The sequence below is a fragment of the Cyprinus carpio genome, chromosome A4, assembly GCF_018340385.1.
Source record: "Cyprinus carpio isolate SPL01 chromosome A4, ASM1834038v1, whole genome shotgun sequence".
NCBI lineage: Eukaryota > Metazoa > Chordata > Actinopteri > Cypriniformes > Cyprinidae > Cyprinus > Cyprinus carpio.
In genome coordinates, this window is record NC_056575.1 from 14,742,041 (window position 1) to 14,765,413 (window position 23,373).

At 39.0% G+C, this 23,373-nt stretch overlaps 1 protein-coding gene across 11 annotated transcripts in view; it reads right to left on the reverse strand.

Moving 5' to 3' along the window:
- ppfia2 (PTPRF interacting protein alpha 2) overlaps nt 1–23,373 on the reverse strand; it is a 169,341-nt gene that overhangs the window by 7,572 nt on the left and 138,396 nt on the right. For 5 of the 11 annotated variants that reach the window (XM_042742459.1, XM_042742465.1, XM_042742492.1 and 2 more), the window contains 21 exons: nt 22,239–22,346; nt 20,684–20,905; nt 19,990–20,136; nt 18,813–18,947; nt 18,302–18,349; nt 17,819–17,902; nt 16,227–16,358; nt 16,083–16,145; nt 15,882–15,973; nt 13,416–13,554; nt 13,122–13,339; nt 10,150–10,390; nt 9,257–9,286; nt 8,393–8,520; nt 8,125–8,303; nt 7,840–7,930; nt 6,295–6,297; nt 3,293–3,374; nt 2,089–2,289; nt 906–968; nt 92–124 (listed from right to left, as the gene is read on the reverse strand). In XM_042742459.1, coding sequence (XP_042598393.1) covers nt 92–124; nt 906–968; nt 2,089–2,289; nt 3,293–3,374; nt 6,295–6,297; nt 7,840–7,930; nt 8,125–8,303; nt 8,393–8,520; nt 9,257–9,286; nt 10,150–10,390; nt 13,122–13,339; nt 13,416–13,554; nt 15,882–15,973; nt 16,083–16,145; nt 16,227–16,358; nt 17,819–17,902; nt 18,302–18,349; nt 18,813–18,947; nt 19,990–20,136; nt 20,684–20,905; nt 22,239–22,346 — 2,439 coding nt within the window. The remainder of the gene's footprint in view (nt 1–91; nt 125–905; nt 969–2,088; nt 2,290–3,292; nt 3,375–6,294; nt 6,298–7,839; nt 7,931–8,124; nt 8,304–8,392; nt 8,521–9,256; nt 9,287–10,149; nt 10,391–13,121; nt 13,340–13,415; nt 13,555–15,881; nt 15,974–16,082; nt 16,146–16,226; nt 16,359–17,818; nt 17,903–18,301; nt 18,350–18,812; nt 18,948–19,989; nt 20,137–20,683; nt 20,906–22,238; nt 22,347–23,373) is intronic. The other 6 variants (XM_042742485.1, XM_042742521.1, XM_042742528.1 and 3 more) reach the window with 3 other exon arrangements.

The window sequence follows — 23,373 nt, forward strand, 5'->3', positions numbered from 1 at the left end:
GAATGACACACGCAACACTTCACATTTTAACAACCATTAAAGGAGCTGCTTTGATTATAAACGAGATCCATGTGGGCTTTTACAGTCTCACCTGTGACCAGCTCCCCTCCTCTGACTCTGACTTCTGCGGAGGCACAAGAAAGTGAGTGCATCACATATGTTGCACATGATCACCTGACTACATGCATCTGTTTTAACGTTATTAAACATGTAACACAACAGCTCACAGGATAAATGAAAAAAATAAAGTAGAGCTTGACTTCATCAAATCATCTACATGCAAACAATACATCACAGACGAACTCATCACACATGACATGCGTTCGTCTTCGCTGTTCTTGCACGTTTCTGTTCCACGCCCGTGTTCCCAGTAATCGTTAGACTGCTGATGATTGTATGAGGCCGTGATGAGGCTCAATGGAATATAACAAGGCTACTTTTATTCTCTTTTGACTGATTACATGAGAATGTTACATCCGTACAGCCTTGCTTTCTTCAGAGCTATTCAATACAAATTTTGGGCCTCTCTCACTGCTGGTTCACCCATCTAAAGAACATTAGCACTGGATGTAACAGAAGCACATATATATTCAGACATGTATTGATGAAATCTTTCTAAACCCAGTTAGGGACCAGAGCTCACAGTCGACATGAAACTGCATTCACGACTCATTTTACTTCCATAATTGGATGCATTTCTACTTTTGATTAGGCTTTTTGATGCTCAAGATCACACATGGACCATGTCCTACAACAGTAAATGAGGCTGATTTTGATTTCATGTCGACTTTCGTGCTCCATCCTGATTCTGTGATACAAAAAAACTAGCAAAAAGGGTCAGTAAGAGGATAATGTGAAAAAACAACCCTAGTTTTGTTAGAGTTCAACAGGATGAAGTGACTGACCGTTTTGGAGGGGGCGGCAAGTGTCTCCATTTCCTCGTGGGTTACCCACACATTACCCGACGGCTATGTGGGCGGCCCCAGAGATGAATCCGACAGGAAGGGCAAGCAGTGTTAAAGAAGAAGAGCAGCAGCACTGTAAGCCAATAGTGTTACAGCATCACACAAGCACGCATACAGAGAGCACAAGCACACTGAACATGCAAACACACGTCAGGAGAGACAAAAATTCCATCCCAAATGACCAACTATACACTATGTTCTTATACACTATGTACTTATGCACTATGTACTCAACCATGTAGTGTATGAAATTTATAAGATTATTTTGTAATTCAACATTGGAGTCTCATAGCCCCTCTCCCTCCACTACGTAATCAAAGCTGCAACAGTTAAGTGCATGAAGTGTCCAACATTACACACTTCATTTTTTTCAGTTAATTGTGTTTAAAGTGCACTTTTTTCTTCTTGGAATTTTCAGTGTGAACGCACTACTCACACTATTTGTAATACAGAGCATAGAATAGTGCACAAGTACACAAACTGGGATGCACCTAAAATGGACGGATCAGGAACTGCTGCTGAAGACTACACAACTGCTTTAATGTGCAAAATGAGCTGATGCTTTTTGCTTCATACACACTGTGCAATTTTATTTTGTCTCGGTCCTTTTGAATAAAAAAAAGTAAACCTTAATGTTTACAATGTTTTTATCTTTGAACAAAAGTAGTCTTTTACAGTACAATTATGATGGCCAGGTGTAGACAAAATCGTCCAGTGTGCACCAGACTTTGAGTAGTTAGTAGTTTATCAGGAGATGCTTTGAAAAGGAGTACATAAAAATAACTTTCAGAAAGAAAAACCTCAAATAAATGAGCAGTTTGCCCGCTGGAATGTGCTGTGAATGTGTCATTACATGATACAATGCCAGGTCAGCTGTTTCTCAGATCGATGCAGAACACTATTACCATGACAACCGGACAAAATAAAGCTGAAGATGGGTTTAAAATAGCTGATGATGACGATCGGTTTAGTGACTATGGTGACTGACACAGATGACCGGTGCAGTCCAGTATTTGCCAATCGAATGATGAAACCAATGGGTGCTTTTGTTTTTCAGTATTTTAAATGCATGTTACTAAAAACGTAGCTATTAAAACAAGAGTGTTTGTGTGTGTGCACTCACGGTTCTAGATGTAGGGGGAGCTGAAGGGCTGGTGAGCGAGACCATCTCCTGGATGGCCAGGCGCAGTTTGAGGCGGTGCAGAGGATTGCTGATGCCGATCTCTCTCTGGATCTCGGTGTCCGACAGGGCCGACATGATAGCTCCGCTTTTTACGTTGGCACGACAAGCTGCGACGTACCACGCTGGCATCCCTAGCCACAGCTTTGAACACACACATTGTAGCATGATTAAACGTATAAGTACAAAGAATGCATTATAATGACTAGATTCTAGAACATCTTCTATTGTGCAGTATCTTCCAAGCTTCACCACTAGATGGCGCCATTGCTTTACATCCAGTGATGTCGGCAAGTCTTAACCGTGAACAGATCTGTTCTGACCACAAAACAAACCAACCTGAATACTGGCAAAATCACACATCTCCTCTATTTCAAATTCACTGACATTCTAAATATTCAGACGACTTCAATATACAAAAATACTGTACGTTAACATTGTATATCTAGGCAAACGTGCATCAAAAAACATTGCAGCCACATTACTACAACTAAAAACTTCAATTGCATCATTCTATGATACACTTATCTCGGTACGCAATACGCAACTGTTGATACAGTCGATACAGCTCTTTATTTAGCAGCCATTAAAGATCCCCTGAGCTAGCTTAACCTCACAATAAAGAATCTGTGCCATTATGTGGAACAAAATCCCAGGATACCACCCCAGGCCGCCTTTAATCACACATTTCCTCAGTGTCAATATGGTGCAGTCTCCCATATCATACTAATACAAGGGCGTAAAAACAACTATGACTGAGGGGGAATGTTATTATTATTACTTTGGCCAATATTACATTTAAGGCTGAAATACACCATCACATCTAGGGATCACACTAGCAGACTTTCACATCACACACCACAACTGGCGTCCTACAAACTGTAAATCGGGGCAAAAACCATGTTGCGTATTCCAGCCTTTAGTAACTGAATGCACAAGAGCCAACTGTCAAATCTACCATGGCAGGCATCTAATTACTAATATCTGCCTTTTAGAAAAAGGATGTAATTGGATGTGATTACTCACATAATATTCATAAGCCAAACTGATATGTTTTGTGTCTTGCCCACTTTTCACATACACCTTGCAATATTTAAGACATATACACTTTTTTTTTTTTTCATTGCCAAAAATGAGTATTACCCACCTCCAACCATGAGACAACCGTAGGACCATCCCACTGAGCAAAAGGTAACCCTTTTCTTCTGGCTTCTTCCAATAACTCGTGTCTAGAGAGAGCAGGTGACAGAGACAGAGAGAAAGACAGATAAAGAGAAAGACAGAACCAGCTTAAAGATAATCAACTGAACAGAGAGAGAGAGAGTGGGAAAGGGGCATGTAAAGAGAGAAAGTGAGATGCTTTATCTGCCTCTGCCAGGTTTCCTGTCCTTTAATGGCCACTATCTGTTTATCAGAGCAACATGGAACACTAAATGCACAAGTTTCTTCTTAAAAGTTTCTTTTGTACCCACTACTAGTCTGTAATTAGCATGTAAGTGTGACGAATGTTACCTTTTCATGTAATCTCTCTAAATAAGCAACACTCAAGCCAATATAATGCTCTGTTTGAGTTCCGATCACTCTATAATTTAATATAAGGTCTGTCTCGTCTCGTCTCTTAAACGCAGTCTGGGTTTCTGTGATTAAATGAAGGAAAGAATCTAAGGGTGAAGTCACGCTGAGACGCCAGCAAACTGTAAGTTCCGGTTTCTCAGATAAACATATCGTGACATTTCCTTGCTGTGTCCTGATCCTCATGTATAAAACTGAGAGCTTTAGAAAACTGGAATACTGTTACTTATCAAGGGAAAACAGAAATGCCTTTTCTTTTGAACCCCATTGCATGTTTGTCTTGATAAATATTTGCGCTTTAAGACAAGACTACTATCATAAACTCTCATCAGACTTTCACGCAGACGCTTTCTACGCAGATCTCCACTGGGAAATATGTCTAGCTTGCCTCTTCTCATTTACCAACTTTACAGGGGGCGAAGGTCTTGTAACAGAGTGTGTCCTCAGAAATGTTTTGATCTCTCACGCTAATGTCTGAATGTCAGAGAGCACTCAGCTCCAAGGTTCTGTCAAATTTGAGCCTGTGTTATTCATAGATATTTTGAGGTAAGGCTTTATGTTTAGTTGGACTGTGTTGGAATTCTGAGAGCATTTGGCTACAGAACAAGTACAGGTGAGTATTTTATGCTGTGCAGATGTTGCAGTGGACTTTAAAGTGCCCCTATTATGCCATTTCAAGGTTGCTAATATTGTGTTATGAGTCTGCTAAAACAGGTTTACATGCATGCAAGGTCAAAAAACACGTTAGTTTTCTCAAAAAATAGATTTAATTTTACCTAATTTCTGATTGATTCGTAAACGACTCGTGGGAAGCAGTTCAAAGAATCAGTGAGCCCTCACTGCTGTGATTGGTCAGATGGCGCAGTCCTTTGTGATTGGTCAGATGGCGCAGTCCTTTGTGATTGGTCCAGAACCACTCTGGATTGGACTACCGTGCGTGTCAGAAACGAAACGCCAATTGCCATGACAAAGTATGTGTAGAGATATTGGCTCTGGATTGGTCTACCGCGAACAGTACTTGTCCATACATGGAAAAGATGGTATCAATTGTACCTTCGTCGATTGAAAACAAATTTACTCTCACAGCGTAGGATATAGCATCTTCTGGACATGATGTTAACCACATCTAAATTTTACTGTTTGTGGGCGGGCAAGTTGGTGACTTAGAATGTGGGCAGACATTGTGCAAATGTGTTACTTCGTGATGTAGAGCCATAACAGAATAAGATTCGAATTCCTGAAGACTCGTTTAGGCGATTGCGAGACGACTCTTTTTTTGATAGACAATAACTTTATTTATCGTGCACTGTCGGCTTCAACTTTGCAGATATGTTCACATACAGCTACATGACACACTGCATAAAAGGTAATATTCAAAAAGGCATAATAGGGGCACTTTAAGGCAGAGACAGTTGGGTGTTCCTCCCTCAGAGAGCAGCTTCGTAATCCAACCACATGTTTGGGGTGTACGGTAAGGCCACTTGAAGTGTTAGGTACAGTACTGACACATACTGTACTGAGTGATATGGTTCTGTCTGCACAAATTAAATCTCAAACTGATATCAGAGTGGTTATGGTGATGGTGCCTGATACGGTTCTGTGCAGGGGGTGGATTATTTTTTGTCTTGAGAGTTGACGGAAATGACTTTTGTTAGGGTTTGAAAGGGTTGACACTGACTTTATGATTGGAGAATTTGGCATACGTCACAAGAGAAGTCTGACTTTTCACCGGATTGAGTTATGAATAAGACCTTTTTTTACACATATTCACATAATTTACGTAATCTTAACATTTGCACGGGTGAATACGAGCAGTAACATGCATTTAGAAAATAAATCGGGTGAACTTTCCTTTTATGCCGACTTTAAGTCTATGCAAGACCAATTGTTCCCAGTTCAAACTGGCAGGTTTAATGGGCCTAATTTTCCTGAACCACCTTATCTTTGATGGAAAAACAGCACCAAACCAGATTGACCACAAGCAGCATATCGATGGGGAACTGTCCTGATGCCGTGAACTTTCATGTCTGTAAAGGCAATAAGGCCTTCATGGTGGTGGTGGTTATGATGTACCTCTCCTCATCTTTACATACTGCATATGTTCAGGTCAAATGTAATGCATGTGAGTGGCTTCTTCTGAACATACTGTAGCTGGGGAGGGAGAGAAACAGTTATGAGAGAAAACAAAAGAAAAAGAGAGCAGGGAAGAAGTCAATGAGTTGACAGTCCATAACCAGAGACGAGGCCTGGTTATTGAATACGGCACACGATGCACGCACGCACACGTACACGAGAGGAGAAAGGCCTCGGCATGGCAGATCAAGAACAGGTTGTTATAAAGGCACACATTCTCTCTCCAGGCAGAGATGCATCCTCTATAGAACTGCAGAGGGGGAGAATCACATTTACAGTCAAATGAAAAAGAAAGGCAGAGGCAGGGGTCTCTAGATGGACAGAAAGGAAATGCGTCGGACCCCCCTGGAGATAGACACACACTTTAGGAGCATGACGACAGACACGGACAGAGCGTCGACAGTGGAAAATGCAGCAAGTGTTGGCAACACAAACTAAACTTACCCGCTGATATAGAGTCAGATGAGGAGAAAAAGAGATAGAGAGAGAAAAGAAAAATAGAGAAAGCGATGGGAGACAAAATTAAATGCTTGTTATTGAGCATACTGTATGTACTGTATGACTTTAGAAAAAACACCTTCAGCTCAGAGACGTGCATAAATTTAGGAATTGGTGTATTTTTGCACTTAGATATTGACTTATTGGTCACAACTGAACAGATCTACTTATCTTTGAATGCTTTTTTTTTATCATACAGCATGCAGAAAGTGTGACAGTGCAATGGAACGTTGAAGAGTTGCCTTTGCATGGCAACAAGATGAATGAGACCGAGACGAGTCAAATTACATAAAACGGTCACATTCAAACCATTAGCATTAAGGCAAAGAAATGTGATATTTGGCAAGCATCACATGACATGCTGTAAACACATCCAATGCAACAAAGTTACAAGCCTGCTATGAAAGGCACATTCTCATGTTAACATACATTCATCAAATGGCAATCGTACATTAATTTTTATTTAAGTATTACATCATGTGGCATATAGATAACTGGCTGCATTATTATTCGCAGACAGGTATGTAAATGGATCCTGTATAGTTTAACAAATATAAATTAAATCGACACTGAAAATGCTTCCTTTTATAGAGTTTTGTTAGATTAGGTAACATAAGGTACAGATAATAAGATATGCGAATATGTGATAAGTTAATCAATTTTATATAATGTGTTTTTTTTCTGGATTTTTTTTGTTGTATATAATGTTTATGGATTTAAAATAAACCTACCATATAAATTACAGACCCTTCATTTCTTTGTAAGCAAGCAAACAGCAGGATCAAATAAATATTTCCCCCACTGTACGTAAATGCAAACGGCAGTTAGTTGCGCAAGCTTTAACATCGCATCTTAGCCAAGTTTCCATCAAAGGATCTATTTTTGCAAAAAGCATGTTGACATGTTTACAGATATAATGGATATGATGGAAATGCTAATAATGCAATCTTTTGTTTCGATTAAGCACATAAATTCTATGTTGACAGCTTACATGTAGCAAAAACCAGTTTGGAAACACTTGTCGTTGGTCGTTTGTTCATTTAGGTCATCTACTGTCATGGCCAAAAATGATTTGAAGAGAATCTTTGCAAGTTAGTCAAAGTTAGTTAAAGAGTCAGCATGTTTATAGCTAGCTACCTAAATAACAGTAAATCTGTTGTATAAATCCATTTTAAGTACTGAGGCTTGCAAAAGTGACGCAAAAACTCACTCTAAGTCTGTACAACAGGACTATGTAAAGTGCTGCTTTCTTACTTGCGTAGAGTATGTTTCTGGCCTAAGGCACTGCAATGCATCCATGTGTTCAAATATTGTTTTCTTTTTTTTAAAAAGGTGTGTGAAACATAACATCACAGTATTTGTGAAGAAGGTTAAGTCAGTAATATTTAATTAGTCTTACAAGATTTGAGCCCAAGAAATAATTACCTTCATTAAAGGTTGTGTTAGGCGTATAATTTAAATTTGTCAGAGAGCGGTTTATAAAATACTTACTTCTTTTTAAGCCTGCGATCTTTCTCCGCCTGTGTTCCCAGTTTTCCCACTGCAATATCCTGAACCAGAAGCTCAGGATCGGATACATTCCCTGATGGAGAAGATCCATTAACCCATCATCTGATAATGTTAGTGTAATAATTATACTGACATTCAACTCTAGATCAGCGTTTTAATCAGATTAATCTGTATTGAAAAGGACTGTGTTTTCTGTGATATATACAAATCTTAACTCGGATCCTCCCTTTAAAAGCTCTTTGGTCTATCATATTTCTATGCTCTCACCTAGTCCAGGTCCCATAATCTCTTTCCCCAGCTGCCCCAGTCTGGCCTTCTCTTTCTTCCCAAACAGTCGCCCAATGGAGGACTTGATGCCCTTCTTCTTTGGTTGTTTGTGGAGGGAGTCCTGACTGCTGGCTACACTACTCAGAGCACTGGCCTCTGTCTCTAATGTAGCCGTCAGGCTGGAGACAGACAAACAGATTAACAGTGGGAAAGTCAGGTTATGTTTGTACACAGCACATGTCTGGCTGCTGTCTTTTTGCCGTCTCACCGTGCGTCATTGTGCGAAGAAGCAGGTAGCGTGTGGGTCATGCGGACTTGGCGAGGCGTGGGAGGTGGCGAGGTCTCGCATTTGATGGTGGCCTTGTCCTCTCGACCGTCCTCGTCCACCGCTGCGATCTGTTACACACCCAATTTGAATTAAAGGAGTTCACCCAAAAATGAAAATACTCTCATTTAATTGCCCTCACGTCATTCCAAAACTGTATGACTTTGCTTTTTCTGTCGAACAAAAAAGAAGATATTTTGCGACATGTCTCAGTGTGTATTTTGCACATATAGTGGAAGTCAATATGGGCTTCAATATTTTTTGTTTTTGGTTCCCAGCATTCTTTTAAATATCCTGAGGGTAAGTTTTTGGGTGGTAAACAATATTTTTAATAATACATAGATATTAATACAAGATATGTTTCATACAACATATCGGGTTTTTCACAAACCTCAGCTAATAATAATTGATGTTAATAATAAATATTAGTATTGATCAATCATAATCAAAAGTAACAAATGTCACCCACACACTGATTTTTTTTTCAATTATGAACAATTATTAAACATATCTAAACATCTTTAATATATATATATATATATATATATATATATATATATATATATATATATATTTTTTTTTTTTTTTTTTTTTTTTTTAAGCATATGTATCATTGAATTTTGTTTTATTTCCATTCAACCTTTTTGACTGCAGGCAATTCAATTCAGACCCAAGTCATGAATTGGAAATGGAAAAATGCATTAAGTTCAGATTTTTCCGCAACCCCGGTCCTCTATACTGCCTATAAAAAATAATCATGCCAAATACAGTTAGGTCTTTTGTGAAGGGACCACATTTTATAAGTACCTTTCTCCTGTGTTTCCGCAAGTCACTGGGCTGCAAAACAGAAAATAAAAAATGTTAACAGGTTAATGGAAACTAGATATTCATGAGCCATTCAAAGCAACGCAACGTGTTGCAGGAACTGCAGAGAAGTGACTAGGAAAGCTGTAATACAGCAGTTCATTGAGAGACATCATACTGTGTCATTTATGACTTAACTAGCACTACAATTTGCATGAAAAAAGGCTTTTGGAAAGCCCCAGAGATGTTTGTAGCAATGTGCCTTAAATCAGCGGTTCTCAATTCCAGTCCTCGCGACCCCCTGCTCTGCACATTTTGTATGTTTCTCTTATCGCTTCGGAAGTTTGTTTTATTCGAACATAAGTGCTGTGCGAAGTGGACATCACAGGATATTCTGCCATGATTCCAGTTCGAAGCAAATGTATATGTTCCATTCAAAGTGCACTGAAGTGTGTGAGGCATGAATTTAAATTGTATTTATTTACAGAGGTATATGATGTCACACTTGTCCGTGTGTGTGAAGACGTTGCGCAGCGCAAATCCGTGAATGAATGTTCCGAAGTGAGGTAAACTTCAACAGATTTCCCCTGTGTAGGGATCATGTCAATGGGAACACAGTTAATGCACGGAGCTCACTTCTAAAGAACTGATTATCTGAATCAGGTGTGTTAACAAAGAGAGACATACAAAATATGCAGAGCTGGGGGGCGCGAGGACTGGAATTGAGAACCGCTGCCTTAAATTACAGCAAAATCAAAAATCTTCTTTAATTTTAAACAACTATTTTCTTCCATATATGATCAGCACTGCTAATTTCTAAAAAGATCAAAGAAAATAGACTGTAAATCCTCATGATATGACTCCTGTCGGACAGAGATACGGATGGGCTCGTATACCAGTGTCATGACCCCCATGCGCTCCATGTCGCGGGCAGGGCTGCGCGGGGTGAGTTTGGGGGTGGAGTGTCCGCTGGGAGGGGAGGACGAAGCGAGGGAGGAAGCGGTGGCCGAGGCAGTGATGGAGGCTCCAGGATGGTGCACCCGTGCCAGGTTCAGCCCCTCCAGGCTCACGCTGGCCACGCGGTTCTCGATTTCCTCTGCCCTCAGTTCTGTTGTCTCCTTCTCTTCTTGAATGAGCCTGGAGAAATAAGGGAAAAATTGTTCAGCCCACAGCGAGTCAAAAATTACAGTATGATAATGAGCTAATAGCATTTTATAAACAACATCACTGGAGTGCTGAGCTTGCTAGGCGAATGTGTGTAAATAATTTCGGCAACAGGACTAAAACATCTAATTAGCCCTTACTACAACTAATAGTACCAAATGAAAATCACAACAAAAAACTGAACATAAAAAGCAGCCACAAGGTCAAACTATTGTTCACTGGAGTATCAAAATCTGGATGCTGTCTTGACACAAGTATTTTATTATTATAGTATTATTATTATTTATTTTTTTGAGCTGCTACAGTGTTTAGACTGGTTTGTAGATTCAGGAATAGCAATTTAAAAGATCGCACATCACATTTTCTGTAAATCTGTCATGATTTTTTTGGTCTAAGTGCAGGTGCCGGCTTTGTGAAGCGAGATTGTTAAATTGTTTTTTTTTTCAGCTGTAATATGCTGTGCTGTGGGTTTTTAAGATGCCAGTCTTCACCATGTGCGTGTATCTAAAGAGATAAAATGTCACAGCCCTGATGACTCGATTATTGAGTTATGAGAGGAAAATCTCCAACAGGAAATGCATTAAGTCTGTGGAGACGAATGCTTTCGGGGGGCTCAGAGAATCTACATTCTGCCTTTGTGACATGGAGTTTTGGCTTCAGCCACGGTTTTAGACTTACTTTAAAGCTACTATTATAAAGATATTAAGGGGGAAAAAGGAAAATTGACATTTTAAACAAAACTAAAATTTTTATATACATATATTTGTGTAACTCTGTAATGACATGATAAATACTGGCAATACTGATGTACTGATCAATATATCAAAAGAAGGCTTAAACTAGCCTACTGATGCTGTGGTATCTTCTCAAGTACTATTTAGCAACAGAAAAAAAAACACGCTGACTAACTTGTAATAAAGCAGAGCAAAAACTAAACAAAACTGTTGAATGCTCCAATTGTTCAAATAAACAGAGCAAAGTCACAGCGTTCACACTCTTCAGGGAAATCAAACTACAAACTGTTTAATTTTGTCTCTGCAATTTTACCTTCAACATAGAAAAATGACACAAAAGCAATAAGCTCAGAGAAACAGAGAAATAATGACATCTTGTGGTTTACTGGCTGAAGACTGATGCGGTTGGTTCAGAGAACGCTTGAGGACACGACCAACAACACTCAAGGATCGCAAACTGCAGTTTACTTCTGCAAAATTTGACAGCTCTTGTGGTGGATGTTTCCCATGGCCTGGGATTATTGAATATCTTGTAAAGCAACCATTGAGCGGGCTGCAAACAATTAAACATTGATCATTTGTCAATCATTTAACATGTTTACAGTTTCATGTCTTCTAACCCAAAAGCACAAAGACCAAAGCTGGTGCTTTATCAAAAAGGGCGAGAGAAATAAACAGCACACAGAAGGACCATCTTTCTTCTTGTTGTAACCCAGCACACATTTTAGAGGCACAGTTTAATAGCATAGTGAACAGTATTTGTACACAGGTAATAAGCAAGTTAAACACATTCTGTACGTTATAAATGAGGTTACACGTTTTTTCTAAACAACTTTTTTGTATCTTGATGAAACTTACATAAAGGGAGCTCCTGACCAAATATAAATGTGGGAAATAACAGGACAGAGAACTATCTAAAAAATTCAAACTTGTCTGCAGTGAGTGATTCTTAATGAATTTAAAATGACCTTTGAAACAACTCCAACTAAAATCCAACTCAAGTTCGATAAAAAAGGCAGAAGAAAGACTCTCCGTCTGTTCTGGCCTCTTCAAATATTAATCACACATTCCCACTGAATTGGGAAAAAGTCAAATTATATCTTAATAAAATCCAACGGGCCGGAATGGATTATTTGTTAGTACTTGATTTGAAGTCATACAATTGCTTTTGACAGCCTTAGGTGAAAGTGCAAGGGCTAGCCAGAATGGTGATCATGATCACGAATGGTGTGACATTAAGGAGATACACTGCATGTATACACTAATCCAAGAAATTATGGAAATCGGGAACTGCAGAAATGTCCCCATTGGAAGCGGTGGAGTGCCATGTGGAAACCTTTTACTCAACCACTCATGTTCAATAACTACTGGATTCGTGCTTCTCAAGGGTCAAATCAGCCTCCACCTCCACCGCTGTGTGAACAGCCTACAGGAGCAACCCTGAACTCTTGCTGATATTTAAATAAGCATATACACTACCTAAAGTTTTTATTGTTTTAACTTTCTTCTAGGACTTGCATGTGGCAGAATCCTTATTTTGAGTCTCTGTGGAGATGTGGAAATTTGAATAAATGTGACAATTAAAACATTAAAAAAGAGCAAAGGGATTAGCTAGGGAGCAGAAAGTTGGATGTAAGTTATGGAGGGAAACCAGTGGTAAATCTAAACGTCTAAGACAAAACGGCAACAAGTTCAATTCCTTGTACTGTATGTTCTAGAAAAAGCTACTAGGCTATTAAAAGTCAAGGAACTTGTCCCTGTCCCAGGAATCAGTGTACTACAAGTAACTTTGAGGAGATATTTCTAAGAAATACAATGTCCTTTCATTGGTTTACAGATGTAGTACATTATAGACATTAAAGCAATTTGAATGTAATGTGTCTTCTCCATCTCTGGGTAGACAATTAAGACAATACGGTTTAAGCCTAGTCTACTAGAAGGTGCTGTGTTGTCACAATGAAAGGACTGACCGGATCTCTTTATTGATGGCATCCAGTTGTTCTTGCAGCATCATTGCCAGAGTCTGAGCATCTGAATGTCCTCCAGGAGACAAAAGATCCATCGAACTATAAAGGGTCTCTCTGTCGTCATCATCAATATCCGACATCTCTGTGTCGCTCTCGTATGGGTGGCCGGCGAGAACGCCAAGTTGTTGAGAGCGCCATTCATGCTCGCTCTGAGACTTCGCCTGCAAGAACATGAGAGAGAAACAGAAAGAAGTGAGGCTCTAGAAACTCTAGAAACAATGGATGATGAGATTCTACCTTCTGTTCGTCCCTACGTAGCCCCATGCGTCCTCTCCTGGGCCTTCGGATCACCTTGGTGGAGCGATAATGGTCCGATTGCGTCTCGGCAAGAGAACCCAGAGAGAAACGCAGATCTCCAGATGCATCCAGATGAGACCTGGAATCAAAGAACCACAATCTGTTATCTAGAATTAAGACATGGTGATAAACTTTTAAAATCTAAAATGTCATTTTGTTTACATTCTAACTGGTTAGTTTCACTATGGACTACATAGTAAACTTAGAAACTATAAACTTCACTTGAAAATTCCATCATTAATATGTTTTTAATGGAATGAAAGTACAACGTCTCAGGTTACTCGAGTAACCCATGTTCTCTGAATAGGGAACTAAATGCTGCATAGCAATGAAGCAATGAGAATGCCCCTTGGATGTGTCGATTGTCTAAAGCCCATATGGAATCACGCCAATTCATCGGCTGATGGTGCTGGCGCCACCTTGACCCAACTACATCACCCACTCTAATACTAGAGTGGTATACCATGATATACTCCACCCACCAAGCTAAGCCCTGCCATAACTGGCCTGATGCAAAATAGACCAGGCTAACCTCAAATGGCCTCTAAATCCAAGCTATAAAACATGATAAAAGTGTGAGGAGAGGACCATGCTGCCACCACACAGGTATCCACCAGGGGAGCTTGAGAGGAAGCAACACTCCAGGTAGAATGAGCTGGAATACCTAGCGGTGAAGAGTGACCTCGCACCTCATACGCAACCAAGATAGCGTCCCTTACCCAATGAGAAATCCTATGCTTTGATGGAGCAAGCACTCTGCGGCCAACACCAAAACACACCAACAATTGGGAGGACTTGTGCCACTGGCTAGAGCAGTCCACATAGAGCTTCAAAGCTTGAACAGGGCAGAGCAGGTGAAGCCTCTCGTCCTCAAAAGAAGCAAAAGGAGGAAGGCAGAAGGAGTGAAGCATGACCACCTGGGAACGAAATTACATGGACAAGACCTTGGGGAGATAACCGAGTCTGGGCCGTAGGAATACCTTAACAAGGCCCAGAGCAAGCTCCATGTATAACTCGCTAATAAAGAGAGCCTGCAAATCCCCTATGCATTTGATAGAAGGCAATGCCAACAGGAGCTTCACCTTAAGTTTCAGAATACGTTCAGGAACTGACTCCAAAGGCTCAAATGGTGACTCCAATAAGCCTCCAGGACAATAGATAAGTCCTAGGAAGGAACACTGACAGGGCGCTAGCCTCAAACAGCTAAACCTATGCATAAACGAAGAGACCAAACAATGTCTACTTAAGGGGACTTCGTCCACATACCTGCGAGCAGTAGTAGCTGCAACATAAACTCTCAAGGTGGTAGCAGCTGCAAACTTCTCCTGCAGAAATTCCAGCACTGAACCAATTGGGCAGCTGACTGGGTCCACTGCATGAGCTGGACACCATGACTCAAAAACCTTCCACTTGCAAGAATAAAGCCTCCTAGTAGAAGGAGACCTAGCATTATCAATGGTTTCCTGAAAGTCCACAGGAAGACCAGAGGTCACAGCTGATCACCCTTTATAGGCCACTCCCATAGCCTCTAAATCTTGGGCCGAGGGTGCTCGATCCTGCCCTGGAGTTGAGACAGCAGGTCTTTCCAGAAATGTGTACAGCCTCAGATCCGGCCATGGGTGAGCAAAAGCATCTATCCCCAGAGGTGCCGGTAGACAGGGAGAACCAAAGGGGACATAGGGTCGATTCCTGCGACACGAAGAGATCTACCTCCATTCTGCTGAAAAGAACCCAGATCTGAGCCACTGTCTGACAACTGTCATGTTGTCCTTTCTGATGATCACATGACAACCCATCAGAATTGGAAGAAAATGCACCAGGGCCAGGAAGATGGCACGTAGCTCTAGGCTGTTTATGTGAAAATATGGCATTAAGAATTGCCAATGACAATCAAATTAAAAAAGCTTTATTGATTATATTTATAGGAGCCAAAAAAATGTTAGATATATTGCAAAGTCTGATTTGATTGGTGGATTTTTTTTAAAGAATGGGTAACAGTTTTTCACCTATAATTCCCCTGTTAAACATAATTATTTAAAAAGTTTAAATAATGTGGGCTGATGGCTTCAACTAAAGCATAAACCACCAATTAACAACCTCAGAGCTCATTGTAGATCTGTTTTTAAAAGGTGATAAATTATTGTTAAAAATAAATTCCTCTACGGAGAAAATTTATGCAATTGTCGGAGAGATCTCATAGCAATGTATCATTGGATCACCCCCTCTAGAAAGGATGCATGCAATGCTGCTGCCAATATTGCTGCCAGCTACTGTATTTGGAACAGCCTTCATGTTGAGCGCACGCCTATGATGCCTTAAAATTCTGTTGAGCTTGCTGGGTTTTGGAACAGAGCTATTGTTTACTGTAAAAGGATAGTTCTGTGTTCTTCATGCTTTCTGTCTTACCGTGACAGTGTGGGCTCTGTAAGGGATCCGGCCCTCAACCGGTACTGATCCAGTTCAGATCTCAGTTTCTCAATCTCCTCCCTAAAATGAGACTATAACCGCAAAGCACATTAAAGTGTCATTTTACACAGAATGGATAGCAAAGCACTGCATTAAAGTTTGTTTTGCCAAGCTAGTTTTCAGAAAATAAAATCTAATGACCTTTTCTTGAATTGAGTCTTCTAACTGCTTCCTGTAGTTCTCAGAGTCTTGAATTAACACATTCTGAAAGAGGAGCAATGGAAAGAGAGTGAGAGATCAGCATTATCGGAAGACATCTGCCATGACGGTTAGATCTTCTCTCACCTTATCCTCAAGAGCGGCCATTCTCTCTTTCAGGTGAAGCTGTAAACGTTCATTCGACTCTGTCAAGAGTCTGTCAACAGTGTCTGACAGACGCTTGTTGTGTTCTTCGTTCATCTTCTCTCTCTGTCGAGCCTGAGGAAACATTTTTTCACAAAATAAATTAAAAACAAATATTTTATTATGTTTAACATTATATTAACTCAAATTAAATGTTTTAATAAATACTAGCATACTAAATACAGCATACAAAAAATACGACCTCACTGCACTGAAAATTTAATATATTTTATATATTTTTTTTTATATATTTTTTTTATGTTTATATATATATATATATATATATATGTATATATGTATATATATATATATATATATATATATATATATATATATATATATATATATATATATATATATATATAAATCAATGAAAACAATAGTGATAAAATCTTTGTCAACGAATAGGCTAGGACTATTGTGTATATTGTGGGAGAAAAATGTGGAGAAAAATTTATGTACATTCAAAATTTCAGAGCAAGTAAGCCTTTTCTCATTATTAGACACAGAAATAAAAAAAATAAAAATAAAAAATAAAGATATATAAAATATATATGTCAGATGTTTTCCACTCAGCGTGCTGTTATACTATTTATACTATATAATACTGTTATACTATAAAATACTATATTTTTTTGCAAATGTAGTGGCTAATTTGGATATCGTATAATCAGACCATTTATATTCTGCACAAAATAAGCACACTATGAAAACAGTATATAGCAAGGTACTATGAATTATTTATTAGGGATGTAACGATGCACTGTGAGCCGGCTGAACATCAATACAAATATTTGACTATTCAAATCGGTTGAGATGTTAAACGAATCGCAGTTCATTTGGGGGTGGGAGTCAGGGGAACTGACTGTCTTTAGAAAAGTTTAGATGGTATTTTCTTTTCATCTTGACTCTGTATAATTCATATTAAAGCAATGTTAATAAGCATTGTGCTGCTTTGTTTACAGCGCTAACCTAGGAAACACTGTATCGCTGCTGTTCCATGAGCGCCTCCTGCTGTCAGAGAGTGAATCTGCAACTCATTCAGAGCTACTGCTGTGTTTGTTTCGTGCAGATTATGTAGTATGTTTTCACAAAACTAAAGTCAGAGCATTCTGTATTCGTTTTAACATTTCAAATTATAAAATCTAATTTATATTTTAAAAACTGCTCATGCTGCATGTATTCAGCATCTTTGTTTGGGTTCTGGTTCAAATGCAGTCGTTGCCTCTAATTTTGAATGGAAAGAGCACAGGCAAAGCCTTTTTTTATTTAAAGAGATTTCTTTTTGTCTTATTTATTAAATTTGATGTTCGTTTTAATATTTTCAATTTAGTTTTGTTATTTGACATATTTCTGTTTCACAAAGAAATGTGCAGCATTTTGTTGACACCTTTTCATAAATAATATAGTCTTAAATCTAATTTTGTTTAAAAAAAAGTGAGAAAGTCGTATCGTGAAATCAGTATCGTGAATTGAATCGTGAGTTGAGTGAATCGTTACATCCCTATTATTTAGTGATATAAAGTGATGTTGACCCTGAGCAGTTCCTGGTTCTTCTCCTCCAGCTGTCCCTCTAAATGTCTCATACGCTCCTCGATACTGCCGTGTCTCTCCTCCGCCTGAACAACAAACACACACATTGTATTTTGTCAGACAAGAAAATGTAAACCCACAAATTAGCCCAAACCAGCAGAGAAAAGACCCTTGAACCATGACTATGATGTTGGCTAGAATCTTCATCTAGATTTATGAGATTGTGAGTTTGGTTTATAAGGTGCCGTCACACCAAACACCAAAGACATGGTTGAGCAGGCAGGTAAAGAGAAGGAACACATTTCCTTAAGCTTCTGTTCTCTCCTGGGTGAACAGAAAGAACCAAGTATTGTCAGCAACTCATTGAAGCGAAGAAAATCCCAGCTGAGCATCACATGCAACTGAAATACACCAGCAGTGACCAGACCCACAGCCAGAGAGAGTGAAGTGAATGAGAGAGAGAGAGAGAGAACTTTCAGCCCCACCTTCCTAAGACTGCAGTTCATGTCCTGGAGTTTAGCTTCCATATCAGACTACCAAACCACACAATACAGAGAAATACCACACAACGTTAATAATGAACAGAGTAAAAATCCTTTCTATCTGTCCATGTTTCCACAGTAGAGTGTTTTAAAGAATGAACAAGAGTTTAATTTCTGTCTTGTACCTGTACATGCTTAATTTTTCTTTGACCCTTTCAGGGGCAGTGGTCACTGTGAGAAACCACCTGCCAACCACTCACCTCTCATTCGGGTTTAGGTAGGAATCATTCCATTTTATTAAAATATTTTAGTTTTTTTAAGAAAGGGGAAAAGTAGCACACAGGGAATATTATCATATAAATTACATTAAATATATTAATTATATAACATCAAATTTTATAAAGACTAAACGACATTTAATGCAAACCACAACACTGGTTTGCATTAAATGCAGAACTAATGTATGTGTGTGTGTGTGCGCGTGTGTGTGTCTGTGTGGTACCCAGTACAGTACCTTGGTGAGAGCTGCTATCCTCTGTGCTAGCTCAGCCTCAACTTCAGGCAGAGTCTCAGCTTTCCTCATGGTCTGCTGGAGCTTCTGTTCCGCCAACTCCAGTCTCTCCTGTAACTGCCTGTTCTTCTCCTCCATCTGTGGGAGGAAAAACACACACACACACACACACACACACACACACACACACACACACACACACACACACACAGTGTCTGATCAGAATTTTTTGAGTTTATCATCATATAGCAGACATCATAGGACATTCCAGCTTCCAAAGCAACAATTGGATCATCGTGGCCATTTTCAATGTTCCCAAACAAACAAAATTACATAACTGCTTTTTTTTTTTTTTGCCTGTTCTTGAGACAATTAAACTCTTATTAGAGGGTGATAAATGCATACTGACGCTTGGCAGCACCTGTTTCAATTCACTTACCTTGTATGGAACAATGCTGTTAAATCCTAAAATTAAAAATAGGTTTCTTTAATTGAAATAAAGCTGAAATAAGTTAAAATGTACATATTACATGAAAAAATAAAAAAATAAAAAATAAAAAAAATAAAAAAAAGAAATTAGAAATGTTGCCATGGCGACTAACTTAAATAGTTACTCAAGTACTGAAATATCTAAAACTGAAATTAAAACTAAATAGAAATGTATAGTAATATCAATGATGAGTTGACATGGAATGATCATTTTATAAAATATTATATGTCACTTGGGATAAAAGGGTTTGCTAAATGAATGAATGCAAATATAAATTCATTTTTCCCATTTTTGGGATATAATGAAACAAACATCACTAAAATCAACAGATTTTACTAACAGACTTACTAATTTCTGTCTAAAGATAAAACAATGTTGCTGCCATCTTTCTAAAGTCATTTTACCCCCCTGTAATTTGGCTCCAAATCTCTAGTTAAAACTGTTAAGGGTTTTTTTTTTCACATCTCTCAGCACTTTCTCAGAAATCCTGGTAAATCATTTGGCAAGATATGAAATGGTGTCATGCTGACCATGATCTCGACGTTCAATTACGAATGGAATGGCGGTCTGTCAGTTGCCAAGTTCAAAACATCTGTGCACTACTCTGTTAAGTAATTGCAGTATATCAAAGCAATTTGAAATAATGCTAAAAAGAAAATGAAATTGGAATACAAGTGGTCAGAACCTGACCTGTCTGAGGAACGCCTCCTTATTGGCCAATTCGTTTTCCAGCTTGTCTGTGATGTCATGTAGTGACGTGGACTCTCTCTGGGCACTGAGATAGCGCTTCTCAAGAGTCACGATCCGTTCCTCCATGTCTTCTTTCTGACACATAGCCTGTACACACAAACACATATTGAGTGCTGGTTAGTGGTTCTCAGATACACACCTAAGACGGAGCCCGCAGGTGTAACAGTCTACTGTCAATCAAAAATCCTGCCCTATAATTACACATAGGCTTGAGGACAAATATGAACACAAGCAAACACACACATTCGGATACACAGACAATCACACACACTGCTGCAGGCTGCTACAACCTCTCTCCAGCAATAGCTGTATCTCCAATCCAACAGACATTTCCCAGAATCTGTCCAGCTATCGCTAATTATCAATGTGACAAGGCTTTGTCAGAAACTGAAGGCAGCTGCTTCGCTTTCGGTCCTTCAGTGCTGCAACGGACTGAATTTTGTATGAAGGCACCATTTAAGAAAACTGCATTTTGATTACTACTGTCAGATGAGGTTTCAGACACAGCCTAATTTAGATTAGATTAGATTCAACTTTATTATGCAGAGTACAAGCACAGGGCCAATGAAATGCACTGCATTCCAGATTAATGTCTGATTTGAGAGAGAGGCTCAACATACACCCAATACTGCACCTCTTTAATATCTCTCTGGCACTTGTTGTTTATGTCTTCGCTCTTGATGAGATCTTTGCGAGCTGTCTCCAGCTCTTGCTCCACCTCGGACACGCGGGAGGACAGCGAGGACATGCGCTCCTTCATCTGCGCCAGCTCGTAGTTCTGCTTCTCCAGCAGCTCCTGCAGCTCCACCACCTGACTGGCCTCATCCCCCGACTCCATCGACCCGTTAGACAACCGCTGCAGCCCAAACACACAGAACAGACACTTTGTTTCAGAGTGAAAAAAATTTAGCACACTATGAATTTATGAATGAAAGAAAATACCTATAATTAATTTATTATTTTATACTAGTTCGAAGGTTTAATGTTTCAGGTAGTTCATCCATTCATTCACTGAAACTGTCATTTAGCACAGGGCTCTTTATCTGGATTGTTGAATTCCCAGCATGCAAATTTTTTTTTTTTTGTTTGTTGTAATTTTTTTTTTGTTTTGTGAAACAGAGGCTCAGCAGATCTTTCCTCTGCCATGCCTAAAATAAAGATTTCTGTCACATATTCACACTAAAACTTGACATGTCTTGTGCACTAAAATTAGACTTTATATCCTGTTTAATTTATGGTGCAGACACCAAGACAGAAGGGTGATAAAATCATTTGCAGAGCACACAGAATTTACTCCGTCAAAGCTGTGAAGCCAAGAGAGATCGACATGACTTCACCAAAAGAGGGTTCTGTGATTGTAAATAGACGAGAATGACAAGACAAAGAATAGCCGTGGTTTATTCTGGGCTGGCTGTAGGGCCTGATAATGACTCACTTTCACTTTTTCACTCCCTCTCACTGTCTCTTCTTTTTCTGGTCTTTTTTGTCTGTTTCTATTTGGGAGGGTCAGATTAGTTCGTTATGTACAGGCAAAGCCAGTGACCTCTGTTTAGTCGGCTGGACCCATGCATCAGTGCCAGAGGCCCTGGATATTGTCAGTACTGCTGCTAAATCTATTGAGCATCATGGGAGATTAATTTGGCCAATTGAGATATACTGTCAAAGTGCCAACCTTTATCTTTTACGAGGCCACACATTCCTGCCATCACTGTCACCATGCCAACACAATCTAATGCTGTGCATGGCGCCCACCGATGACAGTGACAGGAGAACGACTCTCTTCTCATCCTGTTATCTTTTCATCAGGAATGTGATTTTGCTACGACTGGTTTAACGGCACATTAAATGTGATCCAGAAATACAGTCTGACAGGATAAGTGTGTTGACAGTACAGTGGACGTTTTATTGATTTTATTGTACACATCTGTGTTCAAAAACTATTTTCAGTAGTTTCTTTCTTTTCCAATTAGACTAAAAACTGACTGTACATCAGAATAAATCATGTCAAGTTACCAGTTATGTACAGGGCCATTCAAAAGTTTTGGGTTTGGATTTTGTTTTTTAATAATGAAATACTTTTATTCAGCAAGCAAGCATTAAATTGACTGAAATTGCTAGTAAATTCAGTCTTGCCATCACAGGAATAAACTATTAACCACTCTGGGGCAGTTTAGAGCCTGGTCCCCCACCTTGCCATGAACCTTCTGGGTATCAGTTCCCTCCAACAAGTCCTCGGCCCCTTCTCCTGACGCCACCTTCCTTTGAATATGGGCATTCTGCTCTCTTAAGGCCACAATCTGCAAAAGCACAATTCAGAGAAAGTTAATCACAAATAATAACCAGCAATATTAATATCAAAACACACTGTACTGTGTTGTTTGGTAGGACACGTTATGCCAGATAAAATACCAAACAGTAAAGACATAATAGGAACATATTATCATCCTGACATAAACGTCCCTGGACCAATAAATGCTTAAAAAAAGTTATATTTATATACAACATCAAATATAAGCCTACTAGTAATACTTTATTGCCTTGTGCAAATAAAGAATAAGAGAGACTGTATTACTCTTTATTTGTATCACCTGGAAGCAACAAACATTTCCAGTGTCATCCAAACTTTTATATTTGTATTTGAGGCGTTTTATATATATATATATATATATACATATATATATATATATATATATATTTATTAGGGCTGTCAACGTTAATGCATTAAAATAATTGATTGCAATTAATGCAAAATTACTTAAGCACAATTTCTATTCTTACCCTTTAACCCAATTTTGCTACTCTGTTTGCGATCAGATAATTTTAAGCCGCTAAACTCCGGGAAAGTTTTCAGTCCAATAATCCAGTAAGTGAATGCATTCAAACAATCTGTCCAAAACAGCGCTAATATAAAGGAAGCCAGGCTCATTACATCAGAGATTGCAGAGAGAACAGAGACTCATGTTGCGTTTTCAGTGAATTATTCAAGTACAGACTGAACAGATCGTCAACACAACACATGCAAAATATGTTTTCTCGACTGGATAACCAGTGTGTCGCTAGTAAAGTTTTGATGGATGAAGTCTGCAATCAAGGTAAAGGTGATCACGGTGGCGTACAGGAGTCGTACAGTAAGCATGCGTGAGTCCGTTATAATAACGCATGCTCTTGAGGCACTGATCGCACATTGTCTTTAAGCACAGGCACAGACATTTCCGTACATTCATGTTGTTTCCACACACATTCATGATAATGTTTTGATTTGTCATGTGTATGTTGCTGTGTTTAATTATACTGAATGGATCTGTGTACTGATATATGCAGTCA